The 20,902-nt window shown below is 39.4% G+C and overlaps 1 protein-coding gene across 3 annotated transcripts in view; it reads left to right on the top strand.

Annotated features, from left to right (window-relative positions):
- LOC126254070 (germinal-center associated nuclear protein) overlaps positions 1 to 20,902 on the top strand; it is a 301,140-nt gene that overhangs the window by 250,700 nt on the left and 29,538 nt on the right. For all 3 annotated transcript variants that reach the window (XM_049955281.1, XM_049955282.1, XM_049955280.1), the window contains one exon: positions 7,057 to 7,254. In XM_049955281.1, the coding sequence (XP_049811238.1) occupies positions 7,057 to 7,254 (198 nt within the window). The remainder of the gene's footprint in view (positions 1 to 7,056; positions 7,255 to 20,902) is intronic.

The following is a 20,902-nucleotide window of genomic DNA, read 5'->3' as shown; positions in this document are numbered from 1 at the left end:
GTTCATTCAGGCTCCTCATCTGGTGCACTGACTGCTATGTTGTATTGTGCAAGTCAATTGCTGCAGCTGTAACATCTGCCACACAGTTTTGTTTTTCTCTGAGACCTAAACTTAAACAACTCAATATTTTGCACATTAACAAACATTGCCAGAGGCTAAAGAAGTGGTAAGTGGAACAAAATTTTCCAAGACTGACATGGGATTGACCATGACATCTTCTGCACTGTATTCCAGGACACACCTACTGAGCCACCACCTTATGATTACATATAGAATACAATGCTTACTACTGGTATTGTTCTCAACATGCGTGCATTGGTATACCAGTTTAAGCAATAAATTAATTCCGTTTTCAAGTTTGCTAACAACTATAATTAACATCAAAATCAACTATAATTAACATCAAAATATTTTGCCTTCATCAAAATCTCGTTTTGTGTATTTGCTTCAGTTCTTATTGGAATTAACATCTTTTTAGTGCAACAGATTAAAACATAATCAGCGGGCCTAATTTAAAGTTATTTGTTCACTGCCCTGTAATACACGGCACCAGCCAAAATGCAGCCCATAGTGAATGCTGTTCTCAAACATGGGGTGAGGTAGTTGATGTTGATAAGCAGCTGGAAATCACCCTGACTACTGTTAAATGATTTGCAGCTGCTGCAAATCAGTGTGTTGGAAGTGTTCCCGAGAGCTGTGTACCTATTATACCAGTACCATAGGTACCTCAGGTACTATTCTCCCCTGTGGATCCAGTCTCCTCTGCAGAAAGTACAGGATCTGTCACTACTTGGCCATGTGGCTGTGAGTGCCATTTCAATGGTGGATCTAGGTGTCCTATACAGTGTGGATGGGGGCCAGGGAGGACTCAGAGAGTTGTACTAATCCCCAAAACCAACAAGTTTGTGGTGGTGTCTTTCACTGAAACAGAAACAGTGGGAGTCACTTTGTCCAGTGTCAAGAGGAGACAAACACAAAAGGGTAGGGTCTGTTAATCATCAGCAGTTGAAACCTGTAGCAAATGATGGTACCCATTAGGGAAATGGCAGCAAGGGTTTAGAAAGGACACCGGGTGCACTCATTGTGTTTACATGGGGCCTTCAGGGTCTCATTCAACATGTTGAAGAGGCTATTCCAGCGACCATTGAAGGAACAGGGTGCAACCAAATGCAGATTGTGGCACATGTTTTAATAAATGATGCCTGTTGTCTGGGCTTCGAGGTCTTACTTCGGTCATTCCAGCAATTGGCAGAGAAAGTTAAGAAGGCCAGCCTTGTGCATGGAGTTTAGCAAAGCACACAATTTGCAGTGTTTCTCCAGAACTAATCTAGACCCTTTGGTTCTGAGTCGAGTGGAAGGAACTGAACCAGAGGCTTTTGTGACAAGCTATGCTGTGACTTGGTGGACTTGCATCGTAGGGTTGAGAACTGAAGGTGCCCCCTAAATGAGTTAGGTTTGCAATACACATCAGAGGCTGCTACTCAGGTAGCTGACGTGTGTGGTGTGCGCACAAGATTTTTTTTTTTTTTTTAGATTAGACAACTCTCTATCCAGTGCAGATAACAACAGCTGTAAGAAATGCAGAAGTATCAGTGTAAGATCGAAAGAAATGCCTCCTACAGGTGAGATTATTAAAATCCTAATGGTTAACTGCTGAAGCATTCACAAAAACATGCCAGAGATTGAAGCACTCCTGAAAAGCAGTGAAGCTCACATAATAGTAGGTACAAAAAGCTGGTTGAAACCTGAAATTGATAGCTGTGAGATTTTTGGGAAAAATTTAAGTGTGTTCCGAAAGGGTAGGCAAATGGGAAATGGCAGTGGTGTATTTGTTGCAGCAAACAAAAAAATCAAATCCACAAAGATAGAAACGGAAGCTGCATGTGAGACTGTTTGGACAAAACGTAGTATCAGAGGTGGGCACGAAATGAAACTCCTAAAGGAACAGAGATTACTGCATAATAGATGTAAAACAAAGTGTAGGGCTATAGAGAAAGATACTAAATGAAACACATTTAGCTGTCAAGAGAGTAATGTGTGACCCCTTAATTGACTACCCTAATAGAATATTGTCAAATGATATTTCACAAAACCCAAAGAAATTCTGGTTGCCTGTAAAGGTTGTTAGTGGCACTAAAGTTGGTGTCCAGTCTTTAGCAAATGAGACAGGAACTGAAATTGAGGGTAGCAAAGCAAAAGCTGTAATGCTTAACACTGTTTTCAAATGTTCATTTACAAAGTAAAACCCAGGAGAGTTGTCCCAATTAATCCTTGTACCATTGGAAAGATGATTGAAATAAGTATTATTGTCAATGGTATTGAGAGACAGAGGAAATCATTAAAATTTAACAAAACTCCAGGGTCCAGTGGAATCCCTATCAGATTCTATACTGAATATTTGGCTGAGTTAGCCCCTCTTCTACCTATAAATTATCGTAGCTGTGCCCAGTTCATGTGAAATAGCACAGGGCACACCTATCTACAAAAAGAGTTGTAGAAATGATCCACAAAATTACCATCCAGTATCCTTGACACCTATTCGTTGCAGAATCTTAGAATATATCTGACCTCAGTCATAATGAGGTATCTTGAAGAGAATGACTTCCTCAGTGTCAACGAGCACGGGTCTCGAAAACATCAATCGTGTGAAACCTAACTGGCAGTTTTCTCACACGACATACTGAAAGCTTTGGCTCAAGTTAGTCAGATAGATGCAGTGTTTCTTGATTTCCAAAAAGCATATGACTCAGTACCACACCTATGCTTATTGTCAAAAGTACAATCGTTTGGGTTATCACGTGAAATTTGTGACTGGATTGAGGTCTTTTTGGTAAGTAGGGCACAACATGTTACCTTAGATGGAGAGTCATATGCAGAGTTAACTTCGGGTGTGCCCCAGGGAAGTGTGTTGGGACCCTTGTTGTTCATATTGTAGACTGATGACCTTTCAGACAATATTAATATTAAAATCGGGCTTTTCGCAGAAGATGGAGTTATGTATAGTGAGGTACTATCTGAGAGAAGCTGCATAAATATTCAGTCAGATTTCGATAAGACTTCACAGAGTTTCAAAGAGTAGAAATGTAGAACTGTGCACTTCAAAAAAAATGAATGTCTACAGAGAAGGGCAGCAGGAATGTCACAGGTTTGTTTGATGCATGGAAGAGTATCACAGAGACACTGAAGGAACTGAACTGGAACACTCTTGGAGATAGACATAAACCATCCCAAGAAAGTCTATTAACAAAGTTCCAAGAACCGCTTTAAGTAATGACTCGAAGACTACTACAAACCCTTATGTATCGCTCACATAGGGATCGTGAGGATAAGATTAGAATAATTACTGCATGATCAGAGGCATTGAAACAATCATCCTTCCCATGCTCCATATGTGAATGGAACAGGAAGAAACTCTAATAGCTGGTGCAATGGGATGTACCATCTGCCATGCACTTCATGGTGGTTTGTCGAGTGTAGATGTAGATGTAGATGCACTTGTTTGGTACGTAAAAGTTATATGCTGATTGTTAACTTACTGCTATTCAAGCATATATAACAGTTTTGATAGAAGCATTCAGTCATTATTGGCTGCTTTCAAACTCCATGTACTTAACTTCTTACTCCAAATATTTCTTTCTTACACTGCCACCATGTGCCTATAAACTTCCATAAAAATATCATATTAATTGCAAGTCATCTGCAAAAATTGTTATGAGATGAGTTATCTTCACTATTTTTTTAAAAAAATTCTGCAATATAAGGAAAAGATAGAGTTCTACTTACCATAAAGGTTACATGTTGAGTTGCAGACAAGCACAGTGAAAAGACACTAACATGTTAGCTTTCAGCCAAAGACTTTGTCAGAAAAAAGTAAACATGCACACGTGCGCACACACACACACACACACACACACACACACACACACACACACAGAGAGAGAGAGATTCACACAAACAAGCACAATTCACACACACACATGTGACCAGCATCTCCAGCAGCTCAGATGGGAATGCCTGGATATCTTTTGTGTTAAGAAGAACTCATTTGTTATTTACTTCTTTTTAACTTGAATTTGCACAAAACAAGGCTTTGACCTGACGATCACAGTTGAACTTGGCTTGATCCACAAAATTTGGCAGTCAAAGATGATCATATGGGATTAAACCATTAACTTCATTATTATTATGATAAAAAGTTCCAAAATATCACTTTTTATAGATTTTATCATTTCTATTCTGGTTTATTTAGTATAGTTTTATAAAACTTCTGTTGTCCCAGATTTTTTTTTCCTACTGATATAATGAAATGATCCTTACATGAGTCGATCCACTTTTAAAAAAAATTAATAAAAATAAATAAATAAAAATGTCAATTTTACTCATTTTCATGGACAACTCACGCTTGGCCAAAAATTTGATTATGGCATAATTGTTTTCACTAGAAAGGTTTGTGAGACCATTTCCTTCTATCTTCTATGGATTCAGGTTCACGTATTGACATAGTTAACGAAAGCACTCTGTTCGTATTCTTTGGTCCCTTATCTCAATACAGCAAACTTAGAAAATACTCTCTTTATTTAAGTAGAAAACTTCGCATCTTACATCTTAATTTAAATAAAATAAATGAGAATACATGGACTTCAACATGACATTTTTTCCTATAAATACTGGTATGGTAGTCATCATGAAGGTTTCAATTTTATTTAAGATTTTTACGGTACCTTCACTAAACCAGTGTCCATTTAAACAAATTACTCCAACGTTTTTAAACTTATACAAAAAAGTTGCAGTTTGTCTATTTCTGAACTTTATCGTTTGAGTATCCAGTATTTAAACCATTTGCATTACAGTGCAAGATATATTTAACATTTTGAAACTCATACAAAAAAGTTGCAGTTAATCTATTTTAGAGCGTTCGTCACTCAAGTATTCAGTATTTCAACCATTTACATTACAGTGCATGACATATGTATTTCCAATTTTATTTATAGTTCTGGGTGTACTATTGTTTGGTAGATGTTTGTCCATTAACGTCCTCATCAGCACTTGTCAGTTTCCCTAATTTCTTCTGATGTGACAAGTATTAATGAACATTTTGCGAAATATTTTGGAATCTAGTTAGTATAGATGTAAACTATCTTTCTTCAGATTTTTATCACTTTAAAATTTATTAGTACCTGCCATAAGAAAAAAGTAACTGGATTTTGGAGAGAAGAGAGAACTGTTACAGCCGTCTGCAGGTGGAATAGGATGATAGGTATAGAAGTTCAAATACTTGCAGAATAATATTTTTGAATTCACTGAGGTAGGTGGACAACAACACTCAACAGATCCCTCTGATACCTATAAGCTATTCCTTAATGTCTGAACACTCATGATATAATTCGTTCCCTTCTTGTAGTTAATATTTTACACGTATTACGTCCCCTGTCGATTTTGCAGAGAACTACTTCATTTCTTACCTTGTTCGTCCATTTAATATCCAGCATCCTTATTTAAAATCACATCTTAGATGCTTGGAGTCTCTGGTTTTCCAGTTGTTCCACAGTCCATGTTTCAGTATCACCCCTATTATAATACAGTATGTGATCAAAAGTATCCGGACGCCTGGCTGAAAATGACTTACAAGTTCGTGGCACCCTCCATCGGTAATGCTGGAATTCAGTATGGTGTCGGCCCACCCTTAGCCTTGGTGACAGCTTCCACTCTCACAGGCATACATTCAGTCAGGTGCCCTTTCTTCACAGAGTGCTGCACTGAGGAAAGGTATTGATGTTGGTCAGTGAGGCCTGGCATGAAGTCGGCGTTCCAAAACATCCAAAAGGTGTCCTACAGGAGTCAGGTCAGGACTCTGTGCAGGCAAGTCCATCGCAGGGGTGTTAATGTCGTGTAACCACTCCACCACAGGCCGTGCATTGTGAACAGGTACTCGATCGTCTTGAAAGATGCAATCGCCATCCCTGAATTGCTCTTCAACAGTGGGAAGCAAGAAGGTGCTTAAAACATCAATGTAAGCCTGTGCTGTGATAGCGCCAAGCAAAACAACAAAGGGGTGCAAGCCCACTCCATGAAAAACACGACCACACCATAACACCACCGCCTCCAAATTTTACTGTTGGCACTACACACGTTGGCAGATGATGTTCACTGTGCATTCACCATACCCACACCCTGCCATTGGATTGCCACATGGTGTACAGTGATTCGTCACTCCACGCAATGGTTTTCCACTGTTCAATCGTCCGATGTTTATGCTCCTTACATCAAGTGAGGCATCATCTAACATTTACTGGTGTGATGTATGGCTTACGAGCAGCCGCTCGACCGTGAAATCCAAGTTATCTCACCTCCCGCCTAACTGTCATAGTACTTGCAGTGGATCCTGATGCAGTTTGGAATTTCTGTGTGATGGTCTGGATAGATGTCTGCCTATTACACATTACAACCCTTTTCAACTGTTGGCAGTCTATCAGTCAGCAGGCTTGGTCGGCCTGTACAGTTTTGTGCTGTAAGTGTCCCTTCACGTTTCCACTTCACTATCACATCAGAAACAGTGGACCTAGTTATGTTTAGGAGTGTGGAAATCTCGCGTGCAGACATATGACACAAGTGACACCCAATCACCTGACCACGTTCGAAGTCTGTGAGTTCTGCAGAGTGCCCCATTCAGCTCTCTCATAATGTACTGATGTCGCTGATATGGAGTACCTGGCAGTAGGTGGCAGCACAATGCACCTAATATGAGAAACGTATGTTTTTGGGTGTGTCCGGATACTTTTGATCACATAGTGTAAGTACCCATCAGTGTACACACAGAGTTAGTTGTTGAATTAAGATATGAGTTAGATGCTAACATTTTTAAAACTTCAGGTATTTGGAGTTTGTTTGATACTAATACAATCTGCTAAAACCATTATGTGACACATTATTACATAAATGGACTGGCTATTCATTTGTGTACTTGAACACACGGTAGATATATTTTTACGTATCAACCCATATATGAAAATACATTTCACATTCACCCAAGTGAAGCTTATGATTTTCTCTTATAAGGTGCTGTTGATTTTCCACATCACTCAGTGTCTTGGACGTCAGATGCTGAAAGAATTACTCCATCATTCAAGTCTGAGGATAGACTAAAAATGTGCAGAAATAGTGTTGATGCAGCTGCCCTGCTGGATTCTGAGATGAAGGCTCTCTCATCAAGACAAGAAAAAGTTTTGGAGGACTTGGCAAGAAGTATTAATGAAGGTAAGAATTAGACTTAAGGTCAAAGGAGTATATGGTATAGAGCAAACACTTCAATGTACCATTCAGGTACTCATGTAAACATACAGGAATTTAGACCACTTGTGGGGAGGGGAGTACTATGAGCTAACAAGCCTCAGCTCTGTATTGCAGGATTGCAGTCTACACCTGCTATCTGTGCTTCTGCAAAAGCAGACAGGACAGATGGCCATACAAATTACCAACTTGACAGATGGCCATACGGATTACCAATTTATTCGGAGTCATACCTCAACCCCATAATGGACCAGGGTTGATTTCTTTGCTCATTCCAAAATTATAAAACAAAATATGAGTACTGCACAATATGAAGCAGAGCAGAGAACACAAATCATAATGTTGTAGTTACTGCAAAATTGCTTGCTGAGATTGGCAGTGTCTTAAGTGTGGTAGTTCAGGCCCAACGTCTACCTACACGACCATAGTTCAAAACATCTACCAGCCAAAACTGCCACATTGAAGTGTCTGCACTATAACAGTGCCATTAATGTACAGTGTAACTGTTTCCATACGGCATGGTTTAGAAGAATAAACTGAGCAAACTAAAACTTAAATTAAATACATTTGTTGTTTTTTTCATTAAAATTTTAAGATTTTCACCTTAGTTATCACGTATAAATGGTATTTCATGGCAAATATTTGATAAGAACAGTTTTAACTAAAAGAATAAAAATTAAAAAAGACAATTTTCTGTAAACTGCCGCCTCCTCAGATGAATTTTCCTCACTTACTGCTATCCTGTTAGGTATTTTCATTTACTAATAAAATGCCGTCTGAGTGCTGATAGATGAATATTCAGAAATTAATGTTTGTTGTAGGTTTAAGACCTTCTTTGCATACACACATCTGTTCAAGTTAGTAATGTAAGTAGAAAGTCAACAATAGCTTTATACAACTGCTTTCCACCTTAAACCTTCGTAAAGCTAAATGCCTTGGGGAATATGCAATCAGAACAGAGCTACACAACACCTTTGTGATACACTTCAAGAGCATATCGAGGCAGTTTCCTTTACTTAAAATGTCACCAATCCATTCCCAGCACGTTACTCTAATGTGTGAGGGCGAAGCCACTTGCGACAAATGTGGTAAGGCTGCTCACACAGGCGTTGTCCACTCTTCCCCTCCAGAGTATGTTAATTGCCCTGTGGACAATTCTTCCTGGAATAGAGGCTGTGGCATCTACTTTGAGGAAAGGAATGGTATCCATATCGTGAGGGCAAAAATAATCTATAAGACTGTGCAGCCTCCAACTTTCACTACTTCATTTGCTTCAGCTCTTACAAAGCATATTCTGAAAGTCAGTGCCTCTATACAAAGAGGGGTTGCCAGTGTTGTCACTAATATGCATGTTTGTCAGTGCCATTTTAAAACTACTGTTATTCCTGAGGCCAAAGCCCCCCCCTAAACATCAGGAAAATCAAAGCTGCTGATATTGAAGAGCTTCTGGCACCTAAAAGGCCAGACTTCAGTAAATAGGCCAGCACCACCACTACCAGTACCAATACCAATACCAAAACCACTACCACGGAGATTTCTGCGAAACCACCTCTGGTGAACAAATGACATTTGAAGCATCAGATGCAAAAGAACACAGGCTATAAACCATCAGACTATGTAGACGTCATTCCTCTCTGACAGTGCTAATGATTTGTGTACAACGCAATAAAAAGTCTTCCTGGGGAACCACCTAGCCGCCAGACCAATCTTCCATTTGTTACAGGATCTCCATTCCAGCAGAAAGACAGAGTGAAAGAAAAGTCTTGCAGATAAATGGCTCCATTAATGGGTCGAGGATGCATGTGGAGGAACTGAAACTCTTGGCTAAGGAACATTCCCTATGCTTGTGTTTACAAGAAACACATTTTAAACCTGCGGATACCCCCATGCTGTGGCACCATATATCCTCCACGACAAGTATGAATTGTCTAGGGAAAGGGCTAATTTGGGGGGGGGGGGGGGGAGTAGCTGTGTTGGCCAGTAACATACCCCACTCCTCTACTCTATCCCTGGTTACTGATCTGAAAGCAGTTACTATTTGAGTTTATGTGGGTCACAAGATTGTTGCACACACTTTCACATGAAGTGACAGATTCTCAGATCTTATGGAGCAACTCCCCTGACCATTTCTCCTGTTGGAAGAGTTCAGTGCCCAGAATGTATTATGAGGTTCATACTCTACTTGCCTCAGGCTCGCATTTTAGAGAGCCTCATGATGTCTCAACACATGCAGTTGCAGTCATTTCTTTGCTGCTACTATGTGGTCCTCAGCTGTAGATCTCTTTCTTTTCCCTAGCCCCACAGACTCTGCACAGTAGGAAGTAACTGATAACCTACATTCCAGTGACCACTTTCCACTCTGCATTCACCTACCAGATGGAGCAATCCGTGAAAGAAAGCTGTCAAAATGATTGATAAACAGAGCTAAATAGACGCTGTTCAGTCAGATGACTGTGTTTGAACACCAGAGCAGAATCCAGAATGGGTGGAGTACATCACACCTGTTATCTACCATGTCATTGACTTATCCATCCCAAAGTCCTCAGGTCATTTTAGAAGGCAGCCTGTTCCTTGGTGGGCAGCTGGATGCCACTGTGCAATTCGAATCAGGTGTGCAGCTCTGCAACAATTTTCAGTGCCTCCCAATAACAGAAAGTCTGCAGCTCGTGGTCTCGCGGTAGCCTTCTTGCTTCCTCAGCACAGGGTCCCGGGTTCGATTCCCGGCGGGGTCAGGGATTTTCACCTGCCTCGAGATGACTGGGTGTTGTTGTGTCATCTTCATCATCATCTTTATTCATCCCCATTATGATTGGAGGAAGGCAATGGCAAACCACCTGCGCTAGGACCTTGCCTAGTACAGTGATACGGGTCTCCCGCGTTGTCCCCTACGCTCTGTCAAGGAGTATGGGACTTCATCATCATCAATAACAGAAAATCTTGCAGCCTTTTGAGTAATGAGAGCCAGAGCTCCACACACCATCAAGGAGTGGAAGAAAAAGTCATGACAAGTGTTCCTGGACTTTCTTAACTGTTCTACCAGTTCTGCAAAAGTATGGAAAGCCATCAAGAGGATTTCCAGTAAATGCAGTCGGTTACCTACAGCAGCAGTGCTGAAATGGGTATCTCCAAACAATAACTGGAGACATCGCCCAGACAATGATAGAGGATTCTGCAATGACCGCTGCCACTGCCAGTCAAGTTCAAGAATTCCACCAGTGCACTGTCAACATGGAGAGGGGTGGCTGGACTTCAGGTCCAACAATTTTGGGTCCTCCAGCTGCCCTTTCGCCATGTAGGGTCTGAATTCGGCACTATCTGTGACTCATAATACTGCACCCACTCATGAACAAATCTGATGCAGCATAGTGCAACACTTGCTAATATCATCAGACAAAATCCTCTTAAAACATTCAGATTTGATATGGCAGACAAGACACTATCCCAATTTGTGAAGGGATGCAATTTTAATACTTCCCCTCAAACAAGGAAAGAACCGAACATTTGAAAGTAGTTACTGGAATGTCGCCTTAATGAGCTGTGTAGGAAAGACCTTGGAGCTAATAGTCAGCCATCATCTTGTCTGGATATTAGAGAACATCTCCTTAGCCACTCTCAACAGTTTGACCCTGTTAGAGATGGCTATCAAGCAAGCTTTCCTAGTAAAAAGCATTTTACAGGAATAATCTTTGATATCAGTAAGGTATATGACTGTACTTGGAGGCCCAAACTCTAGGACTGCACCTCCAGTGGGGCTTTCATGGCCAACTCTCCGTATTCATTCAGTCCTTCATATTTAAACACTGTTTTAATTGCTAAAACATGCTGTCAGATAATTTTGAGCAGAAGAATGGTGTTCCTCAGGAAAGTTTTTAAGTGTTACCCTCTTTGCCATAACCATTAACATTATGACATCTGTGGTAAGAAGTCCTGTGCCGTGCTCCTCGTTTCTGGACAATTTTGCGGCTGCATCTGATAAAGTCAGCAACTCAGCTGTTGTGTAGCTCCTTCTTCCAGCCATGCAGTTGAGAGGAGCCTCCAATGTGTGGTGCTTGTGGCATACAGGTCACAATGCAACACATTTTAGTAGACTGTGTTTTATATTCAGACTAGAGAGCAGCAGTTCATTTGATGACTAATTTGCCCTGTATTTTAACTAATAGTCAAATGAAACTTTAAGGTTTTGTGAAATGTCTGACTTGATTCCTCAACTTTTTTGGAGATATTTTTAATTAGCCATCAGGGTGTTAGGGCCCATCCATGTGTTCAGTAGGTGATTGGAGGAAGGCAATAATTTTGGTCTTATGTCAAAGCGGTAGGTGGATCAAAACAAAATGTCCAGACACTCTGTGACCAAAATGGTACTGAAACAGAGGATAACAGACTAAAGGCCGAAATATTAAATGTCTTTTTCCAAAGCTGTTTCACAGAGGAAGACTGCACTGTAGTTCCTTCTCTAGATTGTCGTACAGATAGATATCGAAATAGACGACAGAGGGATAGAGAAACAATTAAAATCGCTCAAAAGAGGAAAGGCCGCTGGACCTGATGGGATACCAGTTCAATTTTACACAGAGTACGCAAAGGAACTTGCCCCCCTTCTTGCAGTGGTGTACCGTAGGTCTCTAGAAGAGCGTAGCATTCCAAAGGATTGGAAAAGGGCACAGGTCATCCCCATTTTCAAGCAGGGACGTCGAACAGATGTGCAGAACTATAGACCTATATCTCTAACGTCAATCAGTTGTAGAATTTTGGAACACGTATTATGTTTGAGTATAATGACTTTTCTGGAGACTAGAAATCTACTCTGTAGGAATCAGCATGGGTTTAGAAAAAGACGGTCGTGTGAAACCCAGCTCGCGCTATTCGTCCACGAGACTCAGAAGGCTATAGACCCGGGTTCACAAGTAGATGCCGTGTTTCTTGACTTCCGCAAGGCGTTCGATACAGTTCCCCACAGTCGTTTAATGAACAAAGTAAGAGCATATGGACTATCAGACCAATTGTGTGATTGGATTGAAGAGTTCCTAGATAACAGAACACAGCATGTTATTCTCAATGGAGGGAAGTCTTCCGAAGTAGGAGTGATTTCAGGTGTGCCACAGGGGAGTGTCATAGGACCATTGCTATTCAGAATATACATAAATGACCTTGTGGATGACATCAGAAGTTCACTGAGGCTTTTTGCAGATGATGCTGTGGTGTATCGAGAGGTTGTAACAATGGAAAATTGTACTGAAATGCAGGAGGATCTGCAGCGAATTGACGCATGGTGCAGGGAATGGCAATTTAATCTCAATGTAGACAAGTGTAATGTGCTGCGAATACATAGAAAAATAGATCCCTTGTCATTTAGCTACGAGATAGCAGGTCAGCAACTGGAAGCAGTTAATTCCATAAATTATCGGGGAGTACGCGTTAGGAGTGATTTAAAATGGAATGATCATATAAGGTTGATCGTCGGTAAAGCAGATGCCAGACTGAGATTCATTGGAAGAATCCTAAGGAAATGCAATCCGAAAACAAAGGAAGTAGGTTACAGTACACTTTTTGTCCACTGCTTGAATACTGCTCAGCAGTGTGGGATCCGTACCAGATAGGGTTGATAGAAGAGATAGAGAAGATCCAACGGAGAGCAGCGCGCTTCGTCACAGGATCATTTAGTAATCGTGAAAGCGTTACGGAGATGATCGATAAACTCCAGTGGAAGACTGTGCAGGAGAGACGCTCAGTAGCTCGGTAGGGGCATTTGTTAAAGTTTCGAGAACATACCTTCACCGAAGAGTCAAGCAGTATATTGCTCCCTCCTACGTATATCTCACGAAGAGACCATGAGGATAAAATCAGAGATATTAGAGCCCACACAGAAGCATACCGACAATCCTTCTTTCCACGAGCAATACGAGACTGGAATATATATATTTTTCCTGCGTGGAAAATATATATATCTAAAAACAAAGATGATGTGACTTACCAAACGAAAGCGCTGGTGGGTCGATAGACACACAAACAAACACAAACACACACACAAAATTCAAGCTTTCGCAACAAACTGTTGCCTCATCAGGAAAGAGGGGAAGGAGAGGGAAAGACGAAAGGATGTGGGTTTTAAGGGAGAGGGTAAGGAGTCATTCCAATCCCGGGAGTGGAAAGACTTACCTTAGGGGGAAAAAAGGACAGGTATACACTCGCGCACACACACACACACACATATCCATCCACACATATACAGACACAAGCAGACATATTTAAAGACCAATATGTCTGCTTGTGTCTGTATATGTGTGGATGGATATGTATGTGTGTGCGAGTGTATACCTGTCCTTTTTTCCCCCTAAGGTAAGTCTTTCCGCTCCCGGGATTGGAATGACTCCTTACCCTCTCCCTTAAAACCCACATCCTTTCGTCTTTCCCTCTCCTTCCCCTCTTTCCTGATGAGGCAACAGTTTGTTGCGAAAGCTTGAATTTTGTGTGTGTGTTTGTGTTTGTTTGTGTGTCTATCGACCTGCCAGCGCTTTCGTTCGGTAAGTCACATCATCTTTGTTTTTAGATATATTTTCCCCATGTGGAATGTTTCCCACTATTATATGTATATACTTGAATACTTGTCCCAAAATACAATAGTTTGATTATAATTAGTGTTGCAACATCTCAGGTTTTCTCTGTGGATTGATTAATGGTGTGCTTTGAATATTCTGCTTAGTTATTATTTCCATTTTATGCACATTATTTCGATGACCGTCCTAGCCATCTTCTTCAGGTGCTGAGAGTTTTGCTGTTGTGTGTACTTCCTGACTGGACTCCAGGCAGCAAGTACACAACAGCAAAACTTCAAACACTTAGAGAAGATGGTTTGTTTGGTCATTAAGATATAGTGCACAAAATGGAAACAATAACTTGGCAGAACAACTGGAAGTTTGTAATTGTAAGTAGTGTATTTGTGATTTTTGTCAAAAGGCTAAAGCAAGTTAACAAGTATGTTAAATTTTTAACTGCTGTAAAATGGAAAGAGCCAGGTTTGATTTACATCTCCTCATTGGATTAACAATCAGTGCATTAGCATTATGCTATTAGGTAATTTCTAAAACAATATGTTAGAAATGTTGCCCTGTTCTGCTTATTTTCTCTTTGATGTGGAGATACACGAGACATCTTTGATGTGGCCAGTCATAGAGCTATGAGCCTTTGCAGGAGAGCTGGCAGGTACATAACAAAAAAAAAAAGGGAAAGTGCATATTAATATGTGGACTTTCAGATCTAAAAAAAGGAAAAAAATTGTATCAGAAAGAAACAAATATAATTTATAACTCTAATATAAGGAAAATTACATGTTTGTAACCCTTCTACTGCAATATTGCTGATCCAGTTTTCAAGCGGTATGATGTATTGACTGTCGCAGGCAAACATTGACTGACAACTTCCCCCTCCCCTCCCTCCCATAACTTCATAGTTTCCAGATGTATTGCTCATTACTTCCACTCATGCTGAACGAAATAGGGAGACACAACTTGTCTCTTGTGAAGAGCAGAGTGAAACTGTTTCTATTGGTGAGATGACCATAAAATTTCTGTTTCCCAACCAATATTTTCAATTTCAGGAATTCCGGATATATCTAATATTTTCTGAAAATGTAGATAAATTCCTTCTCCAATGAAGGAAATTATTATTCAAATTTGGTCATGTAAAGTCCAATAATGGCGTGTCCTGTGTACCACATTCATAGATCTCAAACAGTTAAGGATTGAATTATAGTTGTACTCTATAAACAAGGATTAATTACTTGTAATGCTACTTATGTAGCTTTGTAGGTTTCATTTTGAGAAACAAGATGCCCCGATAGCTTTTTTTTTTTTGGTGCAAATACTAATAAAACATCGTCTAATTAAGCAGTTGGGCTTTCATCTGATAACAGTCTTTGTGCCATAGAGAACAGTCTGATGTCTGCATCACTATTACTTTTTTATTGTCAGTAGTTTCCTCAACAACAAAAATCATTACATATGTTATGGAAGGGGATATTGGTAAGGCATCCATCTATCAAAATAAGTAAGGGAATAATTTGATGGTACACTATGTAATCACTAATAACTAGACACCTATTAGTGGACGTTAATATGGTGTGTGTACCTTTCACTTTTATGCCAACTTGAAGTCTGCAGGGACACTTTTGTTGATGTGTCTGAATGTCTGTGGAGGATTGGCAACCTGTTCTTCCTCAAGAACTGAAGCCAGAGAAGGTAATGGTGTCTAGAGCGAAGTCAATATTCTAACTCACACCAGATCTGTTCCATTGGTTTCAGGTTGGGACTCTGGACAGACTGGTGAATAGGGATGTGGAAATGGAAATCTATTAATAATTGCTTGAATAATTGGAAAAATTTATTGGAAAAAATAGTTGAGGAAATGTTGAATGTGATTTATGAATCTGTGTACAATTTTGGGTGAAGTTTAACTGATAACAATATCAACAGACTGTGTATGTCAATAAACATAATTTGGCATTATGTACTACTGCTTCCAGTAGTGTACAATACTAAATAATCAATGCAACCATTCAATTGTCAATTGTCAAGCTCAATAGGTGCCTATCAAATCTGTATCATTACCTACACATTAATTCCATTGTGTTTAGTATTGAGTGTGACAATATTGATGCAGGAATGCTCCTCCAGATACAGTGTTAATCATACTTATCTGCACCGAGCCTCTTGATGCAGAATCTCGGTGGCGAATGAAATGATGAACAGCTAGGAGTTGAACTTACAACTGTGCAAATAAATATTCCTTTTCTAATAACTTTTTATAATACTTCTAAAAGTGGTTAAAATACACATTTTTAACACTGTTGGTATGACAGATCCAAATATACGTCATCATGCTACCACTTCCCGAAACAAAAGGGTTGATGTCATACGGAGGTGCACAGTGGCTGAGCTTATTTCCCTTTTAGAGGTTTGATAATCCTGGCTGGTATGGACATAGCCTTTATTTTCAGCCATTGGAGTTATCCTGAATGGTTATCAATTTATATGGGCATGTCAGATTCTTATATTTCAAGGTTTGAAGAAATCAGGAGTATTAGGATAAGATTTCTCTCATAACAAAGTGCATTCTCCCATTATTGTAAGTCAGCATCTTCACAATGTTCAGCTTGTGAAGTATGCATGCACAGCCCAACGTCCGTTATCGCAGTTCATGCTCACATGTCCAGTACAAGGACAGTGTGTCCATGTTGTGCGTTTACAGTGATTTGCACTGCACAAATTCATGAAGCTCGAGTTCAGTGGCGTGATCCTTTGTGAAATCTTTGATGCGGTGACAACTGGTTTCCATATCAGTGGCCCGAGGAATTTATTTCACCTTGTTGCTCTCACTTATTCATTGGGGAGACAGCCATACATCAGACATCTGTTGGTGAGGTAAGTTCCTTGTTGAGCACAGAAAATTCATTTTACATGAAGTATTGCCATTTTTAGTCTACCACGCACACACCGACATATTGTTTTAACACACGTACACTTAACACTTTGCAGTCAGGTTTCGTATGTTTTTGCACTTTGTTTTTGAGCGGCTTTCATGCAGTTGCATTACATAAAGATTCTGTAGTGTGCTTTCCACATACTGTACAGATAACATAACAAAATAAGATACAATTACAAAATACACTTATCCTATTCATTTGCTGACATGCCATTATCGTCGCTTATATACATTGTAGTCTGTAACATATTCTCTCCCCTTTTTATATAGAGGGTCATTACTTGTCATTTGGTTTTAGGACATTTTGTCAGATTTCATTTTCATTACATTCTTTGCTTCCAATTATATGAGTACACATTTTACTCTCATTTGGTTATACATGCTTCATATAACATTTATACAATAATAGATTCTGTTTTCATTTATGGCATATATTGACATATGCTTCATTTCAGTTTACAGTGACTCCTTGTCGGAGCATATTTATCAGTTCAAAAAGAATCAAAGAAATGAACAGTAGTCGCTACAGTAGTTACTACGCACCTCTGGGATAACTACACGTGGTCTCGTCTCTAGCATTCTCCAGAAAAGATCTGCACACTACAGGGGTGTGGAAATTCCACGGAACGGCTTTTATTCTGTTACATCTCATTTATAGACTTAACTGTGATCCCAAGAACAAAATAATTTGTTATTTCTAAGCACAACTCAAATCTTATGATACCAATCATGATGATGATGATGATGATGATGATGATGATGATGATGATGATGAGGTCCCATACTCCGCGGAGCGTAGGGGACGATGCGGGAGACCCGCACCGCTGTACTAGGCAAGGTCCTAGTGGAGGTGGTTTGCCATTGCCTTCCTCCGACCGTAATGGGGATGAATGATGATGATGATGAAGAGTCATATCAAATACTAGTTCAGTGTTTAAAAGTACAGCTCAGTATTTACTTGTTATGTCCATTGTATAAAGGGTAACCATTTCATGTGCTGAGGCTTACAGAGTTGCATCATCAATGTGATATGTTACATATAATAAACGTAAAATAGTGTTTACATAAGTAACAAACATGCTTAAAAATTTCAATGTAATTCAGGTGTTTGATACTTTCATGCATAGTCGACTGCTCACAGTAGTTAGCTAGGTTTCAACCCCTTCATTATTTGGTAGTACTCAACCTTGGTTCAGCATTGTGATGTGTTGTTTTCTTCTTCACATACTTTCACACTATCCCCCTCATACGTATCATAAACTTAAAACTATATTTACATGTGGTGTGGTCCTTTCTTATGTTTATATGGTACAGGATGTGTCATTGCATCGTCCCCTGGAAGAAAAAACATAATATTCAGTAAAGACTAAATCTTCATAGATAAGTGTATAGTGCCTCGACGGCTACTAATACTTTCTTCATATATTCAACCATGTATTCATTCGCTTCAGTGTGCAGTCATGTTATCACAAAACTTATTTCATGTCATGTATGCATCTCTACTTTCCATATAAGTCTAAAAGATAAAGTGTTTTAGAGGCATGGTGCGACCTTGTTTACCTTCAGCAAGACTTTTCTCGTCTATCAAGTATGATTAGTGCTTGCACTTTCAGTACTTAAATCTGTAAATATTGTGCATATATAGATATAATGTATATAGCAGCATAGCTTAAGTAAAAATCTCATAGTTTAGCATCCTTATATTTGTGTGTGTGTATTGTGTAGATAATCATAGTTGTAGTATAGACTCTCTCTTATTTTTCTGTGTGTGTGTTTATTTGATAGTCTTTACAAATGCTAGTGTGGGCTATAGTTCATCAGGTTTGTTTGTTTTGGGTGTTCCAACACTTTCAGCCGTGCCTGTCTGGCACACATGCACTTGTTATTTGTTGACTAGCTTGCTCCCCAATGCACATGCACTATGTTGCTCTGATACCACTAGTTTCATGGCGAGTTGTGTATTGCATTGCACGCTACCATGCATTTCACAAGTTCATTTATTTGTTTACAACTGGGCTATGTGCAAGACGAAGCATTGTATTTAGAATATTGTCATCTCTAGACACATAAAAGTGAATTCAACCACTCATCTTATCGTTTGCACATTTGACACGTAAGAAGAAAAAATACAAACGAAAATTTTCCTTAACAACTAACAATATAAAATCTGGAATGTGGCTTTCCAGCAGCCTAAATCTAATATTATTATACAAATATACAACGTGCAGGGTATACAATCCTTCAATATATAAATGTTCTCAAGTCTTTGTGTGTTTGCGTGTACCAATCTGTGCATTCCCAGGTAGGGGACTTTAGTAATTATCTCTGGTCTGGTGTATAGTAGTTGCCACTAGCAGTTCAGTTTTCCAATTTTCGTGGGTTTGGGATGTATTCTAAGTAACACCTTTTGTCCTACATAAAATTGTGTTGTACATTTCAACTTTCTGTCTTAAATTCCTTTCCTTTCTTTAGCGCAGGTTTCAAGGTTGATTACTGCTTCTCATATGTTAGTGTCTAATGATAATTCCAAAGGTTTCTACCAATTGGACATCAGCTCATTTGGTGCAAATCTATTAGTTGTGGGGAATATTGTTAACAACTTGTAAGAAGGAAGTGACACACTCAATCCACTTGGTATGTTTACGAGGTATACAGATGCTTACAAACCTATTGAATTTCTTAAACAATCTTTCGATATTTGGATACTGCAGTGTGTTTGGTTTGGTTAGAATCTACAAACTCTTTCCTTTTACATCCAACAAAATATGCGGCATTATCTGTTAACATGACATCTGGTTTTCCTACTCTTCCAAAATAATCCTCTTTGATTCATCATATAACTGAACTGGCTGTAGTGTTCTGTACAGCATACAATTTTAAATATTTCATGAAAATACCATACAGACCTACTATATACTTAACGCCACCCTTACTTCTGGGATAGGATCCAGCTACATCCAAGAATACTTTTTTTAGAGGATTTTTAGCCACAATGGGATGTAGTTCAATCTGTTTGGAGATCTTAGATTGTTTTGTTTTCTGGCAGACAATTAACTTGTGTGTGTGAGTGTGTGTGTGTGTGTGTAAGATAAAATCATCCACATATTCCTCTGGCAAACACACATGCCAGTGTTCTTGTTTGTGATGGTTCCTATGTAGCAGAACACTTTTGTGAATAGTGAAAAACCTTTTTAACTTTTTATCACTGTTTTTCACAAGTTTTTCTCTTATCTTACTTCACCGTGTGTCTTCCTGCTGTAATTGCTTCATGTGTTTACACATGTGGACATAAAGTATGATTGGAGTGTTTTGTCTTCCATCAACACAGCTCTTATTTCGCCTTCCTGCTCTAAAAGATCGTTAGATTCTGTAATATCTCTTTATATTCGATGAATTATTCAGATACAATTCTGCCCTTGAATGACGTTTACTAATTTTCTATCTTCATACTCGCAGAATCCATGCGAAAAGTAGTTCATACAATAGCTATGCCATGAGCGCATATGTATTCTTTGTAGTACTCTCTCTGGTGGTTGTTAGGAAAAAAAAAAAAAGAAAGAGAGCTTCCGAGATTGTCTTCGTGCCGATTAGCCTGAACTTGGTTTGAAGAACTGTAATCTGATTATTGAGATTTATGACAGAAGATAACTGATACGAAATTGTACGATTAAAAAGTGAAATATATATATATATATATATATAAAACAGAGGGAAACATTCCACGTGGAAAAAATATATCTAAAAAGAAAGATGATGAGACTTACCAAACAAAAGCGCTGGCAGGTCGATAGACACACAAACAAACACAAATATACACACAAAATTCAAGCTTTCGCAACAAACTGTTGCCTCATCAGGAAAGAGGGAAGGAGAGGGAAAGACGAAAGGATGTGGGTTTTAAGGGAGAGGGTAAGGAGTCATTCCAATCCCGGGAGCGGAAAGACTTACCTTAGGGGGAAAAAAGGACAGGTATACACTCGCACACACACACATATCCATCCACACATACAGACACAAGCAGACATCGCCTGTCCTTTTTTCCCCCTAAGGTAAGTCTTTCCGCTCCCGGGATTGGAATGACTCCTTACCCTCTCCCTTAAAACCCACATCCTTTCGTCTTTCCCTCTCCTTCCCTCTT

This window comes from Schistocerca nitens, chromosome 1 (genome assembly GCF_023898315.1).
Source record: "Schistocerca nitens isolate TAMUIC-IGC-003100 chromosome 1, iqSchNite1.1, whole genome shotgun sequence".
NCBI classification, from domain to species: Eukaryota; Metazoa; Arthropoda; class Insecta; order Orthoptera; family Acrididae; genus Schistocerca; species Schistocerca nitens.
Note: the sequence above shows the minus strand (reverse complement) of the source record. Positions and strands in the feature narration are given on the sequence as shown.